This window comes from Trichechus manatus, unplaced genomic scaffold (genome assembly GCF_000243295.1).
Source record: "Trichechus manatus latirostris isolate Lorelei unplaced genomic scaffold, TriManLat1.0 scaffold00015, whole genome shotgun sequence".
NCBI classification, from domain to species: Eukaryota; Metazoa; Chordata; class Mammalia; order Sirenia; family Trichechidae; genus Trichechus; species Trichechus manatus.
Genome location: NW_004443951.1, coordinates 17,168,690 through 17,187,123, shown reverse-complemented (window position 1 = coordinate 17,187,123; position 18,434 = coordinate 17,168,690). Strand labels below are relative to the sequence as shown.

General features: G+C 40.3%; 1 protein-coding gene across 8 annotated transcripts in view; it reads right to left on the bottom strand.

The window, feature by feature from the left end:
* Positions 1–477: 477 nt before the first annotated feature.
* TRIT1 (tRNA isopentenyltransferase 1) overlaps positions 478–18,434 on the bottom strand; it is a 36,371-nt gene continuing 18,414 nt past the window's right edge. Inside the window, exons 2-12 of one of the 8 annotated variants that reach the window (XM_023727188.1) lie at positions 16,959–17,099; positions 12,932–13,030; positions 12,052–12,197; positions 9,281–9,423; positions 7,394–7,505; positions 6,906–7,018; positions 6,579–6,656; positions 3,909–4,018; positions 3,473–3,590; positions 2,992–3,143; positions 856–989 (exon numbers count right to left, since the gene is read on the bottom strand). In XM_023727188.1, coding sequence (XP_023582956.1) covers positions 3,067–3,143; positions 3,473–3,590; positions 3,909–4,018; positions 6,579–6,656; positions 6,906–7,018; positions 7,394–7,505; positions 9,281–9,423; positions 12,052–12,197; positions 12,932–13,030; positions 16,959–17,099 — 1,137 coding nt within the window. In that variant the 3' untranslated portion in view covers positions 856–989; positions 2,992–3,066. Of the gene's footprint in view, positions 990–2,991; positions 3,144–3,472; positions 4,019–6,578; positions 6,657–6,905; positions 7,019–7,393; positions 7,506–9,280; positions 9,424–12,051; positions 12,198–12,931; positions 13,031–16,958; positions 17,100–18,434 lie in introns of those variants that run through there. The other 7 variants (XM_004371901.2, XM_023727190.1, XM_023727189.1 and 4 more) reach the window with 7 other exon arrangements.

The window sequence follows — 18,434 nt, the reverse complement described above, 5'->3', positions numbered from 1 at the left end:
GATGGCTTTAACAAAGAGAAGTTTATTCTCTCACAGTTCAGTAGGCTACAACTCCAAATTCAGGGCATCGGCTCCAGGGGAATGCTTTTGTACTCTGTCAGCTCTGGAGGAAGGTCCTTGTCATCAGTCTTCCCTTGGTCTGGGAAGATCTCAGCGCAGGAACCTCACGTCCAAAGGACACGCTCTGCTCCCGGTGCTGCTTTCTTGATAGTATGAGGTCCCTGTGTCTTTCTGCTCGCTTGTCCCTTTTATATCTCAAAAGAGATTGGCTTAAGACACTACCTAATTTTGTAGACCTCATCAATATAACTGCTGCTAATCCATCTTACTACATCACAGTGATAGCATTTTACAACACATATGGAAATCACATCAGATGATAAAATGGTAGACAATCATACAATACTGGGAATCATGACCTAGCCAAGTTGACAGATATTTTTGGGGGACACAATTCAATCCGTGACAGGTGTGTGTGTGTGTGTGTATGTATATATATATATATATATATATGTATGTATGTATGTATGTATGTATATATGACCAAAGAGGATCTTATAAACTTTTTCTTTATTTAACTTTCAATAAAAATATAGATTTTAACTCAACAGTCAGTGATCACTCACAAAAGAAGCTGACAAGACCTGCTGTTCCCATGACAGAGAACATAAGACTTTAAGACCACATCATCTGAATAGAAGAAAATGGCGGTAGTTTTCTGTGTAGCAGTGCTCGGCCCAGACTGGGAGACACACATACCCCTCCCTATTGAACTGGATATTCTCCTTCCATCTTTGCAAAGGCCACCGGACATGGCTCTTAAATGCTGGATTTCAGCTCTTGATCATTCCGCCCTGAGGACCCTTTCTCTTTAAGCTCTTTGTCACGCTCTGGGGAAATACTCTGACTTCCTAAGGTGGTGACAGCATCTGAGTCCAATCTTCTTCTTTTCTTCAGTTGGTACAAGTGGGATTTGGATTTCGTATGTGCTAGTAAAATAAAAACAAAACCAACAACTCATGAGGATTTTCCTGAATTAATCCTAGAGGCAAATAAAATTAACTACACAATCCTTTTCTTTAACAAGATTAACACATGTATTGGTATAGCTGCTTGGCATTTTTACGGGAGGAATAAGTTGTATGACCAGCTAGCTAGCAAACTAGATCAAGCTACCATGTACCTGACAGACTGCCTGGCACGCTGCTAGGTGCATTATTTTACATTGCTAATCCTCACAACATGCCCTGGTGGCACAATGGTTAAGTGATGGGCTGCTAACCAAAAGGTTGGTGGTTTGGTTCAAAACCGCCCAGAAAGACCTGGCGATCTGTTCCTGTAAAGATTACAGCCTAGAAAACCTTATAGGGCATTTCTACTCTGTAACATGGGGTTGCTATGAGTTGAAAATCAACTCAATGGCATCTAACAACAACAATCCTCACAACAATCTTGCAGGATGGTCCTGCTTATTTTATACATAGGGAAACTAAGGTTGAGAGTGGTCTTACACTTTGTCCAAGGTTGTACAGCAAGTAAGCTCTTCTGCTTACGTACAGCTCCAAAAAGAGACCTCACTTTCCAGAATCAGGGCTCTATGGTATAAGGCCTCCAGTTACAGATGCATTTCATCTTGCAATGTTAAAAAGTTACAAACTCAAACCTCAACTGCATTACAAAGAGACGTCCTGGAGGACTACAGATGCCCTGTCCTCCTGCAGCACCCACCCCTACAGAGATGTGAGGAACAGAGCTGCCCTTCCCACTTCTTCCCTGTTGCCAAGATGCCCCTCCTGGCCTGACATCCCTATACCTGGTTCAGATAAACCAGCTGAATGACTAACCCACAAGGTTCGCATTCTCCTAGCATACAATGCTCCAAAGAGGTAACAAGCAGCATTCTTTTCTGCTCATCCCATCTGAGGGTCCACAGAAGCACTAAAGCTGAAAGGCCTCTGTTGCCTGATATTAATTTCTGATCTCTCACCCCTAAGACAGTTCCCATCGTCTGACTAACTCATACAGGCTTGTTTTTACTATATTGTTCTTCTTCAAGGAAATCTCATTTGGGAATACCTAAAGAGACAGACTACTAGATTAACCTCTCTTTTATACATATTAAAAATAGGTCATTTTTAAGGATTCAGAAGCAAGAATAAGGAAGGGGTTAGAAGTCAAAGAAAAGTTTACTTGGGAAAAAAGTCAGCTTTGTTCTCCAGCTAGAGCCTAAGGCAAAAAGCGGGCTTCTGGCTGGGCTCTCCATGGCAGCAGGAGATGGGAGCAAGGACTTAACAGATGGCACTATAGAAGGACTTACACAAGCCAAGCTCACAAAGGCTCACACATGTTGCTTCTCTAAGGCTATCCCTGAAGGAGAGTCTACAAATCGAACCACTAAGTTTCCTTTAGAAAAAACAATCAGACACTCTCTTTCTCTTTCCCCTTTCATAAGCCAACGACAATTGAGGCTTCTTCTGCTGCTTGGGCAATCACAGCCGTCCTGTCTCTGACAATGAAGTTCATTTTGCCAGTTACCAGTTAATAGAACTAATCATTCTACTGGTTGGTATGGGGAGAAAAATCTACTTCTATGAGGATGCCATGCAAAGCAGTACTCTCAACAGAAGGATTCCAGCCACTTGGGTAAACTACAAGCCCCACTGTGCCTAAAAAGAGTGAGCCTTAAATGTGTTTCTAAATACGACAGACATTCAAGGCTTGGAGGCGAAGGCTCTTTGGGCTTTGACTGGACGAACACAGAAATCCGACAGGGAAGTGCAACGTGACTTCATGGTAGAGGCAGACCCAGGCTCTAAAGTCCGAAAGACAAAGCCTGAGGATAGGGATGATCCTCGGTTAGGGGTGGGAGGTAAAGACACAAGCCTTTGACTACCTCCCATTCATACACATCTGACAGTCTTGCTTTCACACAGTCTCTCTTAACATCTTTTCATCACAGTTTTAACCACCACCACCATTTCAACATATTACCTTCAAAATTACTGAAGACACCACTTTTGAAGAATGTATTCAGAAGGAGTAACAGCACTTCTTGCTCCTTCCCACCTATTCTTCTGCTTCTTTGTGTCTCTTGGATGAGTTGCTTGGCTTCCCTTCCAATGCTATCTCACCCCCACTGGGTTCTAAACAGGAAAGGCCAAGCAACTCCTGTAAGGCGGGATCATCAGGTCAAAGGAGCTCTAGGAAGTTACTGCAGACCTCTCAGCACAAAACATCTACTCCAGCTGAAGCTGGAGGGCATATGTCTTTTCCTTTGAAATTCAGAATACAGAGACAGCTCCCCAGTTCTAGAAAGCCTCCATGGAATCTAAGCATAGGCTCTTAAAGAGATCTAGCCATCCCTTTACAATAAGCAGACTCCATCCTTCAACCTACCGAAGATCTTAAATTTCATGAAGTCAATATGACCCCTACTCTTACAGATTTCTCTGTGCCTTTCTGCAGACTCTACCTGCCCATTCTCGGTCCCCAATGATAATTCGATCACAGAGGTCACACACGTGATAACTTCTCTTGTTCTCAGTTTCATTGCACGGCATCTTTATTGGAGTGGCTGCAGGCTTACGGCCCTGAAAGAACAAGGCAGGGGAGAGAAAAGCATCTGATTCAAAGACATCTGGGTATCATTCTCTGGTATTAAGGGGAGTGGGATTTCCCCAAGATTCCTTTTTCTCAACCCAAAGAGCAGGTGGGCAGTGAACAGATTTTAGCAACAACTGTTCTAAATGTGAAAGAAGAAATACAGCCTCCAGGGATCTAAAAGCAGCCAGCCTTCTTCTTTATTTCACAGAAGAGAAGGCTTGGCTCCCCGACACAGCAACAAAGGTGTCAGCTAAGGAAAGTTCTCTGAAAACCAAACAAGAGACCGTACCATGATTAATAATCACCTGGATGAAACTTTGCACAATTTCAAGAGCAGGTTCGAGAACAGACTCCTCCCATTTCGAGACATCCGATACCTCTAAGCCATACACAGGGGGGACACTGGGACCAGGTCCTAATGATAACAAAGAAAAGTTGTGAGAGGTCAGCCTCAAAGGCCCAAACTATGCTGTTCCCAGGACTCCAAAATCTTTAAGGGAAACACCTGGGGCGAAGGGGACAAACGTTCTAACCATGCTATTCACTCTAAACAGAAACATAAACCAAACAGCTACATACAATCCAAGAAAGACCTAGAAGGTTGAATGGTCTGAAGCCAGTAAGTCTAGCTATATAATCCAGAGACACAGGTGCAGGATCTTCCAGATCAGTCAGGAAAACAGAAAAGAGTAACAGCTCTAGTGACCACTGTGTGGGCTACAATTTAAAGATAGCATATCCTAGGAGGAAATAAACTAACAGCTTTAGGGAAGTGCCTGTTCTAAGTTTCATATCATCAAACAGTGATGTCACTCTGTGGCAGGAGAGTTCACAGGTTTCCTCAGGAGCAGACACTAGTCTCAGGTTTGTATATCCCTTCAGCAGTCTGGCATTCACGAAAGTCCTTGAGACCATGCTGGTAATCATGGGCTGAGAAAAGAACAGTATCAGCCAATGAGCCACTAATTCAAGAACTAGAAAGAAGCTTCAGAATTGACCTAGTTGAGCCCCCTCTTTTAGGGAAACGGATCTAGATTCAAGAAACACGTTCTAGTGAATGGAGACAAGACTAAAGGTATCAAAGAGGACAGCTACAGGCCATTTACCCATCTGAGCCGACCACCTTGCAAGAGTTTAGTTTCTGCTGGTAGCTCCCCAAGCTGATACACTAATGTGCCTTCCACAGCTAGGTGAAGTCAGTCGCCTACAAGCAAAGAGCATCACCCCATGGACAAAAACATCAAAGGCCTCAGGATGCCAATGGCCGGCAGGTGCTGGCCTTTTGATTGTGCCAACCACAAATAAGATTGTTCATAAACTGGATTGGGCTGCACCTGCCACCACACCGAAAGGTGAGACTGGGAGGGTGCAGGCAGCATCCACAGCACACCTGGCCTTGGCTAAGCTCTGCACCTGTTTCCAGGCCACTCTACATTTTCCTTTCTCCTCTAAGTCCTTTGTTGGGCTTCTGTGCCCTGTCTAAGCACCTTTCAACAAGTTCTCGGCTCCCAGCTGCTGTTTCTGGCTTGGGCCCAAGGCCAAGCTGGGGTAGGGAAGTCCCTCTGGCTTCTTGCCAGAACCATATCCCAGCAGACCAGCCCTGGCCAATCACATGCAGCTCCTGATTTACAGGGCAGCTGTGCCTTTCACTGTAGCACCAGGGCTGAGCAGGCACACACGAATAAGGAACAGGCTTATGACATGCTGCACCATCAACCCCGCCTGTCTCAGAGATGGCGGAGTTACTGTGGCTTTACCACAGAAGGAAGTTCCAAATCATTACAAAAAATGTCTTTTGTTACAGACTGATTGTCAGCCCTGGGGAGAGCTGCATTAGAAGTTTGTAGTACTGAACTTCAAGTTGAGCTGACGCTAATACTTCATCTATTAGGACATGCAGCGAAAACAGGGCAAGTAGAAGGTATGAAGAGCCTCCTGGCACCAGAACTACACCTGGAGAGCTCTAGCAGAGGGTAAAGCTGGGAGAGAGAACTGCAGCAATCTCATGGTCAACAGCATGGATCAAGGGGTATACATTCAGAGGCACCAGCTCTGAGGTGGATGTCTCAGTTGTCCTTATCTGTAACTGAAAGCCCAGGTCTAACGGCAAAAGGTAAACATGGGATGATTCACAGGCATATTTAAAAAGTGCTCACAAGGTAAAACTGGGATTTCACTTATGCTTAATCTCCTTTTAGCTCATAACATGCATTTCTCACCTGAGGCCCAATACTAATGCTGTCTGGCTGAAGTTATAGCTAAACGAAAACAAGAAGAGTGGAATAAAGCAAAGTGTGTTGGACTGCATTCAATACTCCACCGCTTACTAGCTTTGGCAAGTTATTTAACCCCTCTGGGCCTCCATCTCCTCTTCTGTAAATAAAGAATAATATCTACCTCAAAGACTCAATAATATATGTCTAGCACCAAATTTAGTGCCAAGGACATGGGACAGAGTCAAATGAATGAGAATTTCCTTCCCTTTACCTTAACAGAGCTTGTCTGACTAAAGTTAAAGTGAAGCAGCCTGAAGCACCATGTATCTGAACACAAAGGAGATGCTGGAAGAATCGGTGAAGGTTTTGTCTTTTAAACTGTTCATCTGGGCCAACAAACATTTTTAACTAGGAAAGCCTCCCTACAGAAATCTGATTGCTCTTCAGGTACAAAACCTGAAGCTAAGATCAGCCCTGAGCACCTTCTCTGCTGAGAACATGTTGCTATTTTGCTCTTACCTGTTTGCAGCACCCATCTGTTCAAGGCATAAGGCCGATTTCTCTAAAGAAAGACTTAATTTTTTCCTGAGCTATCACAAGAAAAATATCCCTGGACAATCATTTATACAACAGACCCTCCTCTAGGTCCCAAACCTGAGAGCAGGTGCAGAAACTAAAGTTAATTTTCTGGGTGAACTGAAGACATCCACATTCCTACTGAAAACAGACTCAGAGGATAAGTAAACAAATGAGACTTACTGCTCAAGAAACGGTTTTTAACCCATCGGTTTTGCTTCCGAGCATATCTCTTAGTCACTTGTTTCAGAGCCTCAATACCTGAAAGATAAAGTAGCTATAAGAACATCTAGGTAAGTACTTTTTCCCTTGCTAAAAGACAGGACCTCCCAGCCCAAGAGAAGAGAAAATCAGCCTACAGTAGCACACTGTTAGACTTGGACAGAAAATCTGAATTATGAACTGAAGGTCACTTGAGACTCTGCTAGGCTCAGCTTTCTCAGACCATACCAGTAGGGTACTCTGCCAACGAAGGATGCCCAAGGCTAGGGTAGATGAAGGAATTCACACCTTTCTTTAGGAGCTGGTTACTAATCTCTGGTGTGCATTTTCCTTCAGTGGTCAGGTACTCGTGAAATTCCTTGAAGCCAATTGATTGGAAGATGCCATGTTGATAGTCCTGGCTGGGAACAGGAGAGCATCAGCAGATGAGCCATTGCATCTGAGGGCCAGCAGGGACCTTGAGATGATCTAGTTGAGCCACTTCATTTTATAGACAAGGAAATTGAGATCTTGAGTTCTCACTGCCTCTCTGAAATCCTCCCCCGCCCCCACCAGCTCCCAGGTTACTTCCCTTGAAAATTATTTCCTGAGAATGTCTGACAGATTAGAAAATTGCAACTGTAGCAATTATACCAAACCTCCTTCCAACAAGCCCTGCTAACGCCAAGGACAAAGGCTAATAAACAAGTAGATCCAAAGCCAGTATTATGTCTATTGTCTTTTGAGAACATCAACAAGGGCTGGATGGTAGGTAAAAGTAACAGCCAAATCCTCACCTATTTTCAGCTACTTTCTTCTGATTATAGCACCTGTGAAAATTTCTTAGTTCCTCCACGAGCCCAGCAGCAAGCATGTCATCTACCCTCTTATCCAAGCGCTCATCTAGAACTTGAATCAAATTAGCCCATGAACCAGCAAGCATACTGTAGGTGTTTGCTGTACATTTACATGGTGAACAGACAGGCAATACAAAGAGGAAAATTTGTACACATGAGAGAAGGGATTCAGATTTGAAAGACTAGGTAATAATTCAGATTATATTTGGTCACACTTAACACTCTGTAACTCAAAAAACAAAACAAAACCCAGTGTGAATGAAGCATATGCCTTCTTACTATATAAAGAGAAAGCATACACTTACAGCTATTTTTATGATGGACAAGTATTTCATTCTTGTATGGAATGTCTATCCATTGTGTTCTAGAGGCAGCTGAGGGCCTCCTGGTTTTCCCTCGTTTCTTCTTCATTATATTTGTTGCTCTAACCTTTTGTTATTTCACATTTAAGGACTCTAAAATGACACATCTGGGATAGAAAAAAGGGACTTTAATCTAAACCATTCTAGGCATATCTTGAGCTACGGAGCCAGACAAAGGAGCAAAGAGTAAGAGGTCATAATCTGTCAGATGTGGTGGGCAAACATAGCTTTATTATGAATCAGATACCATTATCTTATGCTGGAATTGTACAAATTTTTATTTACAAAAATTTCATTAAAAAATTATATTTTTCTATAAATTTGTAGCTAAGATTAATTTAACATCAATTTTTCACCATTTCAGTTATGCTCTTTTATCTCTCTTCCATTGCTACTTCTCGGCCTGCAATGATAGTAACCCTTTTTCCTATCTCCCTATAAAGTTTGCATTTTTTGTGGGCTCACTGTGTCAGGCACATTCTGAGCATTTTATATGTATTAATTCATCTAGTCCTCAATGAAGCTATGAGATATGCCCTACTTTCCCCATTTTACAGAAGAGGTTAATTGGGGCACAGAGAAGTAAACCACGTAATTTGTCTTAAACTCACACAGCCAGAAGATGGTGGAGGAAGAATTTGAATCCAGAGAGTCTGGCTGACAGCCCATGCTCTTAATCGCTAGACTATACTGTGCATCCACACAATAATCTCATCCTCCCAGACCTAGCTCATAGGTTATCTTTATGGATTGGTCTCTGACTTTTCAGGAGAATGCTCATCATCCCTTCTCTGTGCCCCTACAGCACTCTCTAGGCCAACGCTTATCACACTGCAGTATTTATCTCATCTGTCACCCCACTAGATTAGGAGCTCCTTAAGAGCAGGCACTGCCTCTTAGTCATTTCTGAAACCCAAGTACCATGCAGCACCCTCAACATTTCCTTGAATGTTCACTTAATGTTGGCTGAATACTCCTATTACATAGCATTATTATACTTTAGTAACAAAAACCCCACCAGGCTAGCTAGCTAACCATTATACCCACTTCTCAGACCTACTGCTTCTAGAATGATCAGTGATCCATCCATTCCTGGGGGTCAGACATCCTTCCACAGGAGCATTCCTTCTCTTTCTTCTTTAGACATTCCCTAGATGGCAGTCTCTTTCCCACCCCACCCGTCCCATCCTACCCCACTCCTGGTATCTTATCCTAGGCCAGGGCTATCCTGCCTCCCTTTCCAGACATTTACATTTACCTAGGATAGGGAATGGCACTGTGCCTTACTAAGTCAATGAATAATGACAACAAAATTAATAACTAACACTTCTTCACTTCTTTAGTGCTTATTACGAGCCAGACTGTTCTAAGCATTTTATATATAGTAATATACACACATATATAATACATATGTGTGTGTATAAAATTTATAGATGGACTTCCCAGGGCATCAAAGGGCCTTTACCTGTCTGGTCAGCATGAAGCCAGAGGATGCAAGGGTTAGGGAACTTCAGAGGGCCTCCAAGGGGACCACCACCTTCCTCTGCATGTTGTCGATGAAGACATTCACTATGAGAGATTCCTGTTTCTTCAAATACTTGCAAGCTCCTAAGTCATTTTAAAAAGCAGGGGTGGTGAGGGGGGAATACACCCATAAAAAACATTAGGAAATATTCATTCTCAAGTGATACAAGGAAAGAGACTGCTTATCATAGAAAGCTTCATTCTTATTCTCATTGCATAAGGCCCTGAAGACGTGAAGGTTCAAGGTTTCTCCAATCCTACAGCTACTCAGAAAAGAGTCCTAAATAAAACTTAAGGTAAAGTAAGAATAATACTATTCTCCTAAACACACATAGATTTCTCTGATCAGTTAAACAGATTCAGAAACAACAGGTTTCCTCTACACAGATAGAATGGGACTCATTTCACTTTCAGGTAAGCAGTCAAAGAGCTTGTTTAGGACACTTCATTACAAGCCAACAAGTCTAGTCTGGCTGGAGAGCCTTTCCCACAGTACAAAAGTATGTCGTATATCCAGTTGATCAACTTTCTTTTTAAATACGTCTAAAATTAATGAAAACGCTCCTGGCTAATTCAGGACTCCACTGGCACAAAGATCACTGAAGAAAGAACTCACATTCTAATTCTTAAACCACCATCTGCTTCTGTATCTATTATGCTATGCAGCACATAATTTAACTCCCAAATCTATATACTCTACCACTCTGGGTGATTGTAACTTATCAGCTTGAAAGTGATCCTTCCCTTCCTGACCCAATTCCACTTCCTGAAACCCTAACACAAGATTAGAAATCCCTTGTCTTTCTGTATCTGTGGTCACTCAAAGAGGATCTATGAGAAAAAATGTAGTACAAGCAGTCCCAGGGTTACGAACTTCTGATACACATAAAACCCATAGTTATGAACAAACCCCCATAAAGTCTATTACATTAAAAATTCAAAGTACATACAACGGTTTGTAATAACAAATGGGTGTTTCTTTGTAATGCATATCAAAACATTATTATTATTACTGTATTATTATGTTAAAGATGTTTTCGTGTACCTAGAAGTGTTTCTTTAATGTTTTTTATGCATAGGAAGGTATACTATACACTATATACTAAGACAAACATTTGACTAACTGACGTTAGATACTACTTAAACTATTCTGATTTACGTGCAGATTTAGGAATGGAATTCATTTATAATCCAGGGACTGCCTGTAATAGATATCTCATTTATCTGGAAGTTAGAATACAAGCCTCAAACCCAAAGAAAGATGAGAAAGTCCTCCAATCCTCTCTATAGAAGAGACCCTTGAGTTCTAGCTTAAAACTAATGACTCTTACTAAGACACAATTCTCAAACTCCTTTCTAGTTTGTTGTTGTTGTGTGCCACTGAGTTGATTCTGACTCATAGCGACCCTTTATGGCAGAATAGAAATGCCCCATAGGATTTCCTAGGCTGTAATCTTTACTGGGGAAGACTGCCAGGTCTTTTCTCCTGCAGAGCCGCAGGTGGCTTCGAACTGCTGACCTTTCGGTTGGCAGCTGAGTGCTTTAACCACTGCACCACCAGGGCTCCTCCCATTACTAGTTTAGAACTAGCGAAATGAGGAGAGGTGATAAGGAAGAACCTATTAGTAAAAGGAGAGAATAACAATGACCAAGCTCTAAAACCATGTCATGAAACAATATAAAAATGAATTTTTTTAAAAAAGAATGTTCATCATAATGTTCCTGAGTTTTCAAAAACTTTTTAAAATATTTCTATTAAAAGTTTAAAATAAAACACCTGGATACTTTTAAGTATCAACTTCATTTATCTAGAACAGGCATTGTGACCAGGGTGATATTTTCCTCAATGAGGCAAAAAAACTTAAGATACTGGTTTGTAGTCCTCCAAATCACAACCCTACCTGAAAAACCTTATTCTTTAGTGATAGATTTCATGGGGAGGCTAGCACAATTAAGAAAAAGATTTTCTAAAAAGGATCCTTTGGGGGCAATAATTTAAAAAAAAAGGATAAAGAAACATTGATCTAGAAAATATATTTGAGTAGGATACCTCATAACCCCTATCAATACGAGGTGTTACAATATTTAATTTGTATAATCATCTATGTTTTAGGTTCTTCATTAGGTCCTCTACTATATCAGATGGGATATCATTCCCAACACTGTAAAAAAATAAACCTAACATGAGGCTGCAATGTCAAAACAACCTGTGAAAACATGACCTTCTGAGTTCATTCACCACCTCTCTTCCTACAAAAAGTCTCCATGTGTAAAAGGTGAGCTGATCTATGAGACAGTTTATAAAACCCACCTCCCACAGGGAAAACTGCTAGGGTAGAACTCAGCATTGCACAATCAATTATGAAACCCAAATCACAATGCAAACGGCCTGCATGCCAGAAAAAAATTTATATGGCAACTGTTATATAAGCAAAGATCAAACAGAAAATGAGGCAAGATTACATAGGCCCTAGGGAAAGACTATATTGTATTATGCATTTTAAAGGTAACAACAAAGTAGGGTGCAACTATTTATTGAGGTAGTTGGACTGAGGCATTAATTCAGGGCCTCCTAACCTGCTGAGCTAGAACAACACATCCATCTCCACTAGCTGATATTACCAAACCTCTCTTGTCACCCAGGCAAACTGAAGAACTGACTGTCCCCCAACTCTAAAGGAATTTGGAGTCAGCAGGTCCAGGCTTTCTTACCTGGCCACTTTGCGCTTGTCATGTGGGTGCAGCTTGGTGGCCATTTCCGGGTCCACTTGGCTTAGGCGTTTGTGGAGTGCATGGCCATCCTCCTTCTCAAGCTCTACTTTCAAGTCAATCACTTTCTCAGTGTTCATCTCCCGGGGCTATTAAATGAAGGTCTATACATAAACTTAATTCAACAATTAAATAAACATTAACTGAGACCGGGTAAGTTGCCAGGCACTTTGCTAAGTGTTAGGAATACAGAATAGAGATGAATCGAAGATCTTGCAATGTAGTGAGAGACAGATTATAAACAAAGAATTCTAATACACAGTGATTCTAAGTGCTGTGAGGCCACAGCAAACAAAAAGGAAGCAGGACTTACTGTCTAGGGGAGGACTCAGGTACCCTGCTTCCTGGTCAGAAGTGTACACAAGTACCAGGGCTACAACATCTATCTTAACATATCCAGGAATCTAGTCTTCTCAGCAAGGGTGACCAAAGACTGGACCAGAATGAACATAACACAACAGTCTGCAAAGTCTCACCCCATGCAATAGCATCTCTGTAGCAAAGGTGAGTGGTGAAAACGTCCCTGACGTGGACTCTGCTGCCAGGCAGGAAATGCTGAATTAGACTAATATACTGTTAACTTATGTGGAGATGCTAATTAAGCCACAGAGGAGCATTTTTGCCACACACAACTCCTGCCTTCAGGCCAGCCTAGAGGAGCACACTTCACACACTGAGGTGGCATTTGCTTCAGAATATTAAGTAGGAAAATTACAGTTACTGTGTATAATAGGCAAAAGTCAACCTTCCTTCCACTAAAATTTGCTGGTAAGAAAGTGGAACCCGTTTTTTTTTCAGTGAGTTACAAGTGAACTAAACATACCTTGGTATTGACAAGAACCTTCCAGAGCAGAGACTCAATGTAATAATTTGTTCCTCCCACGACAATAGGAATTTTGTCTCGAGCAAATATATCTTCAATGTGAACATTAAGAAAGACATCACAATATTTTATATGAAGAAGACTCCTGACTCACTTGGGAAGAGGGTATTAGCAGGAAACCACATTCATTTGTCTGCAGAGCAGAGGAGAAAAGGTATAAACCAAGATGAATTGATACCAGTCTTCACTGTTTCTCATGAATTCTCAGAATCATTTCCAATCAGTTTGGAAGGAACGTGCATAAACCAGAGACAAATGCATGATGGTAATTCCTTCCAGTTCTAGAATTTCCTAGACCTTGCTGCTAAAATTCAGTTTTGTTGGTATTCCAAATCAGTATAGTGAGCAGAAGCCCAAGGACTCTCACAGAACCAAATGTCAGCTACTCAGAAGCCATCAAGTGACATCCATTACCTTGTAGGGCAAAACACAAGCTGGCTTTTCTAAGCCATGGTTCTTAGACTCAGTCAGCCTCCACCATTACACAGTAGTGCACATGTTTTTGCTACTTGAGACCTCACCAGATAAACTACAAAGCATGGGCTCTGGAGACAAATAGACTTCAATTACTAGCTCCAACTCTTGGGCAAGTTAACCTGTCTGAGCTCCAGTTTTCTCATCTATAAGGTTCTCATGAGTTCTTAAGAGCATTAAATTTGACAATGCACATAAATCTTCCTACCACAGTGTCTGGAAAATATTAAGCACTCAATTTACTTTAGCCACTATTGTTTTTATCTCCCTGCTACTCTGAATTCCTCTCTTTAGAATCTCTGTTGAACATATAATTATCTGCTTTAAGAAGAGCTTTGCTTCTGAGGATACTTGGTAAAAACCAATTACTTTTAATACCTAAAGAATCGTTTACACGCTTCTTTCCTTTGCTAGCCAGTCTATGGGCACAGAGATAGATAACCTCTTCTATCAGAAGCCCAATAACCCGTAAGAGGTTGGAGTGGGTGAGGAGAAAGATGTTACCAATCAAGGATCATAAAGAAGAATCACTGCCTATTTGTTTTAAAAAGAGAAACAGAAAACCTCTATTCTACCCTTTAATTACAGGGAGCATACAGTAAAACAAAACTTCAGCCAAGTAATACAATTAACAAAGGGAAAGGGAGCAAAACAAAAAGGGGACAGGGAAATGGTGAGGTAGCAGAAGAAGGAGATCAAGTGGAGAAGAGATGGAGACAGGATAGGAGATATATGGTGAGAAAAGGCTTAATTTCTTTGCTCAAAGCCATGAAAAAACTGTGATCTTCAGCAAAACCCTTCTCCTGTCTGGGCCTCAGTATCCAGTACCTTTATCTGTCAGATCAAGAAGGCTGACATTCTGATATTCTGATTCTAAGCTCTTCCCTAACTTTACAAATATCCTAACCTATAAGTGATCTGATTGTCATTCTCTATTGTTGCTGCCCTTTGAAAATCTTAATTGGTTATTTTGTATCAGTCCTTTCCAAACAACCCAACTGTCTTACTGCAACAACTTACATTTGGCAATATATTTTAATTTGCAAAGGGTTAACATATACATTATGTCATCTGATACAACAGCCTTGTAAAGCAGGTAGGGCAGGAATTTATTATCTGCATTTTAATCTCTACCCATTTGATAGGTTAAAAAAAAAAAACCTACTATCTCATTATTTTGATTTGCATATCCTTGATTAACAGCAAGGGTAAACCCTTTTTCATATTTATCACCATTTGCATGTTTTCCTTTGTAAATTACTGCTCATGCCCTTTATGCATTTTTCTTATTGATTTCTAAAACTTCTTCATATGTTAAGAATAACCATTTGCCTTTCATATGTTACAAATATATTCCCTCTGGTTTGTAGTCTGCTTTTTAAATTTTGTTTACAGGGGGCTGTTTTCCTTTATTTTAATTATAAAATATTCAATACACACACAAAAAAATATGTAACATATGTAAATTACGAAGCCTAATAATAAAACAAATACTCATGAGGAACCCAATGTAAGAAATGGAAAATTACCAATTCCTCTGAAACCTCTTTTGTATTCCTTCCCATCCCAACCTCCTACTTACCCTCTCAGAGGGAACCACTACCCTGAATTGTTTTGTTTTTTTTCACCATTCTGTTGCTTTTCTTTATTATCAATGCTGGTATGTGTGTATTCCTAAACAATACACTGGTTAGTTTTGCTTGCTTTTTAAACTTAACAACAGATAGTATCAACATGTATGCATCCTTCTGTATTTTTCCCCACTTAAAATTGTTTCCAAGATTCTTACACATTCGTTGATGTACATAGCTGCAATTTATTCTGCTGCTATTTCACTGCTGGAAAGTACTCAACTATATGAATAGAGCAAACTTCATACATTCATCTGGAAGTGGGCATCTGAGTGTCTATATGTTTTTGCTATTAAGAGCAATGCTATTATCAGAAAGATCTCCTGTATACTGTACAGGAGCTTCTCTAGGGTATATACCTAGGAGTTCTGCTTGATACACTTCTCATCAATACAAATTCTTAATTCTTACATATTCAAATCTAGCTATTTTCCTTCTTTTTAAAAAAAAATTATCTTTATAAAGCCATTTCCTAATATAAATCACATAAGTACTCAATTATATGTGCTCCCATTTGTTTTAAAGTGGCACTAAATATATAACTCTGAAATCCATCTAGAATTTATTATTGTGTCATATATAAGGATCTGACTTTATTTTTTTCCAAAAGAATTAACTGTCCCAGGAACAATTATTAACTACTTCATCATTTCTCCACTGTCTAAAAACGTCACCTTGATAATAAGCAAAAAATATACATACGTTTGAGTTTGTATGTGGGCTTTCTCTTCATGGCATAAATTTTTCTAGTATTATGTAGTATTATGGAATTTTAAATTGCCTCATATGCATACGAAAGCTTGACAATGAATAAGGAAGACCAAAGAATTGATGCCTTTGAATTACGGTGTTGGCAAAGAATACTGAATATACCACGGATGGCCAGAACAAACAAATCTGTCTTGGAAGAAGTACAGCCAGAATGCTACTTAGAAGTCAGGATGGCAAGACTTCGTCTCACATACTTTGGACATGTTATCAGGAGGCACCAGTCCCTGGAAGGACATCATGCTTGGTCAAGTAGAGGGTCAGAGAAAAAAAGGAAGACCCTCAACGAGATGGACTAACACTGTGGCTGCAACAATGGGCTCAAACATAGCAACGACTGTGAAGATGGTGCAGGACTGGGCAGTGTTTCATTCCGCTGTCCACAGGGTCACTATGAGTCGGAACTGACTTGACGGTACCTAACAACAACGTTAAGTTCCATGCTATTCTAATTATTATGACTTTTTAATGTTGTAATATCTGGCAGTGCAAGCCCCCTTTATATGATCCTTTTTCAAAAACATCTTAGTCTCATCCAGAACTATTTTTTTCCCGGTCCTCTCGCACCCATCAACAACTCTGAAATTCTAATTGTAACTTCAATATGTTTATAAATTAATTTGGTATCCCCCATTTAAAGAGTAGGAAGCTGAGGCTCAAAGGAGTTCATTAAGTGCATTACCCAATAAAATTCACACAGTAAAGTAGCAGTTCTAGGACTAGGACATAGATCTTCTGATCCCTAAATCAGTGTTCTCTCCACTAAACCAGTGCTTCTCAAATTTTAATGTACATATGAATCACTTGGGACTCTTGTTAAAATGTAGATTATGATAAGGTAGGTCTGAGGTGGGACCCAAGATCAAGCATTTCTAACAAACTCCTAGGAAACACTGTCTTCCAAGGACCACAGTTTGAGTAGCAAGGCACTCTATGTTTCAATCCACATAGTTCTGATGGGGATGCTCCCTCTTGGTAGTTAGGTCTTGGATGCCCCTGCTCAGAAAAAATTACCACTAGAAAGAGGAAACTTCTTGCTTGGCTTGGGCTGCCTTGCACCCACTAAGCCTAGCTGCTAGCTTTCTTAAGGATATCAGAGTAGTTGCCTTGTTCCTGAAGTCCACCACTGTGTAATTTGTCACAAGAGGATCCACAAAGCTGATCATGTGATGCTGGCAGATTCTCTGCTCTTGGGCAGAAACCTTGTTGGTGATGATGTCTAAGCCTTCATAGACCTAAGGGAAAGAAAATGAACATGAGAAAGTCATCTACCTCTATAAAAGGCACACTTGATGGATGGACTAGTGACCTATTCATCCCTCCAGCCAAACACTTGACGGACCCAAAGCACCAGGGCAGATGTGTTCTAATACAGGTACTGAGAGTATGGCCAGATCCACAAAACCCAAGAAGATAGGAAGCAGGAGAAAATCAAGCATTGGCTTTTTTATTAAATAGTAGCTATGAGTACACCAGTGTTCACTGTAGCACTATTCACAATAGGCAAAAGGTAGAAACAACTTAAATGTCCATCAAAAGACGAATGGATAAACAAAATGTGGTACCTACAAACAATGGAATAGTACTCAGTCATAAAGATAAATGAAGTCCTGACCCGTGCTACAACAGAAACCTTGAAAACATTACACTGCGTTAAATAAATCAGTCACAAAAGAACAAATACTCCATGATCCAACTCATATGAAATATGTAAATATATAGAGACCAAAGCTTATTAGTGATTACCAGAGATGAAAGGGAAGGGGAATCATTGCTTAGGGGTCACTAAGTTTTTGTTAATGGTGGTTGGATAATTTGGAAAAGAATAGTCGTGATGGTTGCACAACATGATCAATGTAATCAATGTCACTGAATTCTACATGTAAAAATTGTTGAACCAGCAAATGTTTTGTTACATATATTTCCATCACAATTTTTTAAAAAATGGAAAGAAAAAAAAAGTGTCTATTAGCTCAGACTTAAAAAGGTAAGAGGGTATGCAAATCTATGCCCAAGTGATAACTAATTCTGCAAGATTAAAAGAGGTTCTTTAGACCTGAATTTTAAGCATTTAAAAATGGACAGGTTGTTTTATTTATCCTACTTGTCACAAGTCTCCAGAAAGGTGACATTTCACATTGCTCATAGTCCTACTTCAAAATGCTTAGAGATTTCTTGGATTTCAATGGCTCTAAAAGGTTTTCAGAATTTTGTATAAGATTGGCTCAGTTTGTGAAGTGGCCTATCTACCAAGATACATATAAAATACACACATAAACACTTTGAAGTCAGAACTCCTAATACTGCTGCACTCTGGTGGAAACATTATCATCTATCCAAATTACTGCTTCAGGGGGTCAGCACATACAATCTAAACACTCACACGCAATATCCTGTCTGTAAGCTCTTGATCTGCCAATTCAACTAAAAAGTTCAAGTGTACTTTTTCTAAATGCAAGGTCTTAAATGGAGAACAGATCTGAAAATACTACTTTGAAAATAGGAATGAATGCTTTCAGATTAAATGTTCTCTCTGTAATCACTGATTCTACAGAGGGCACTGAACGAAC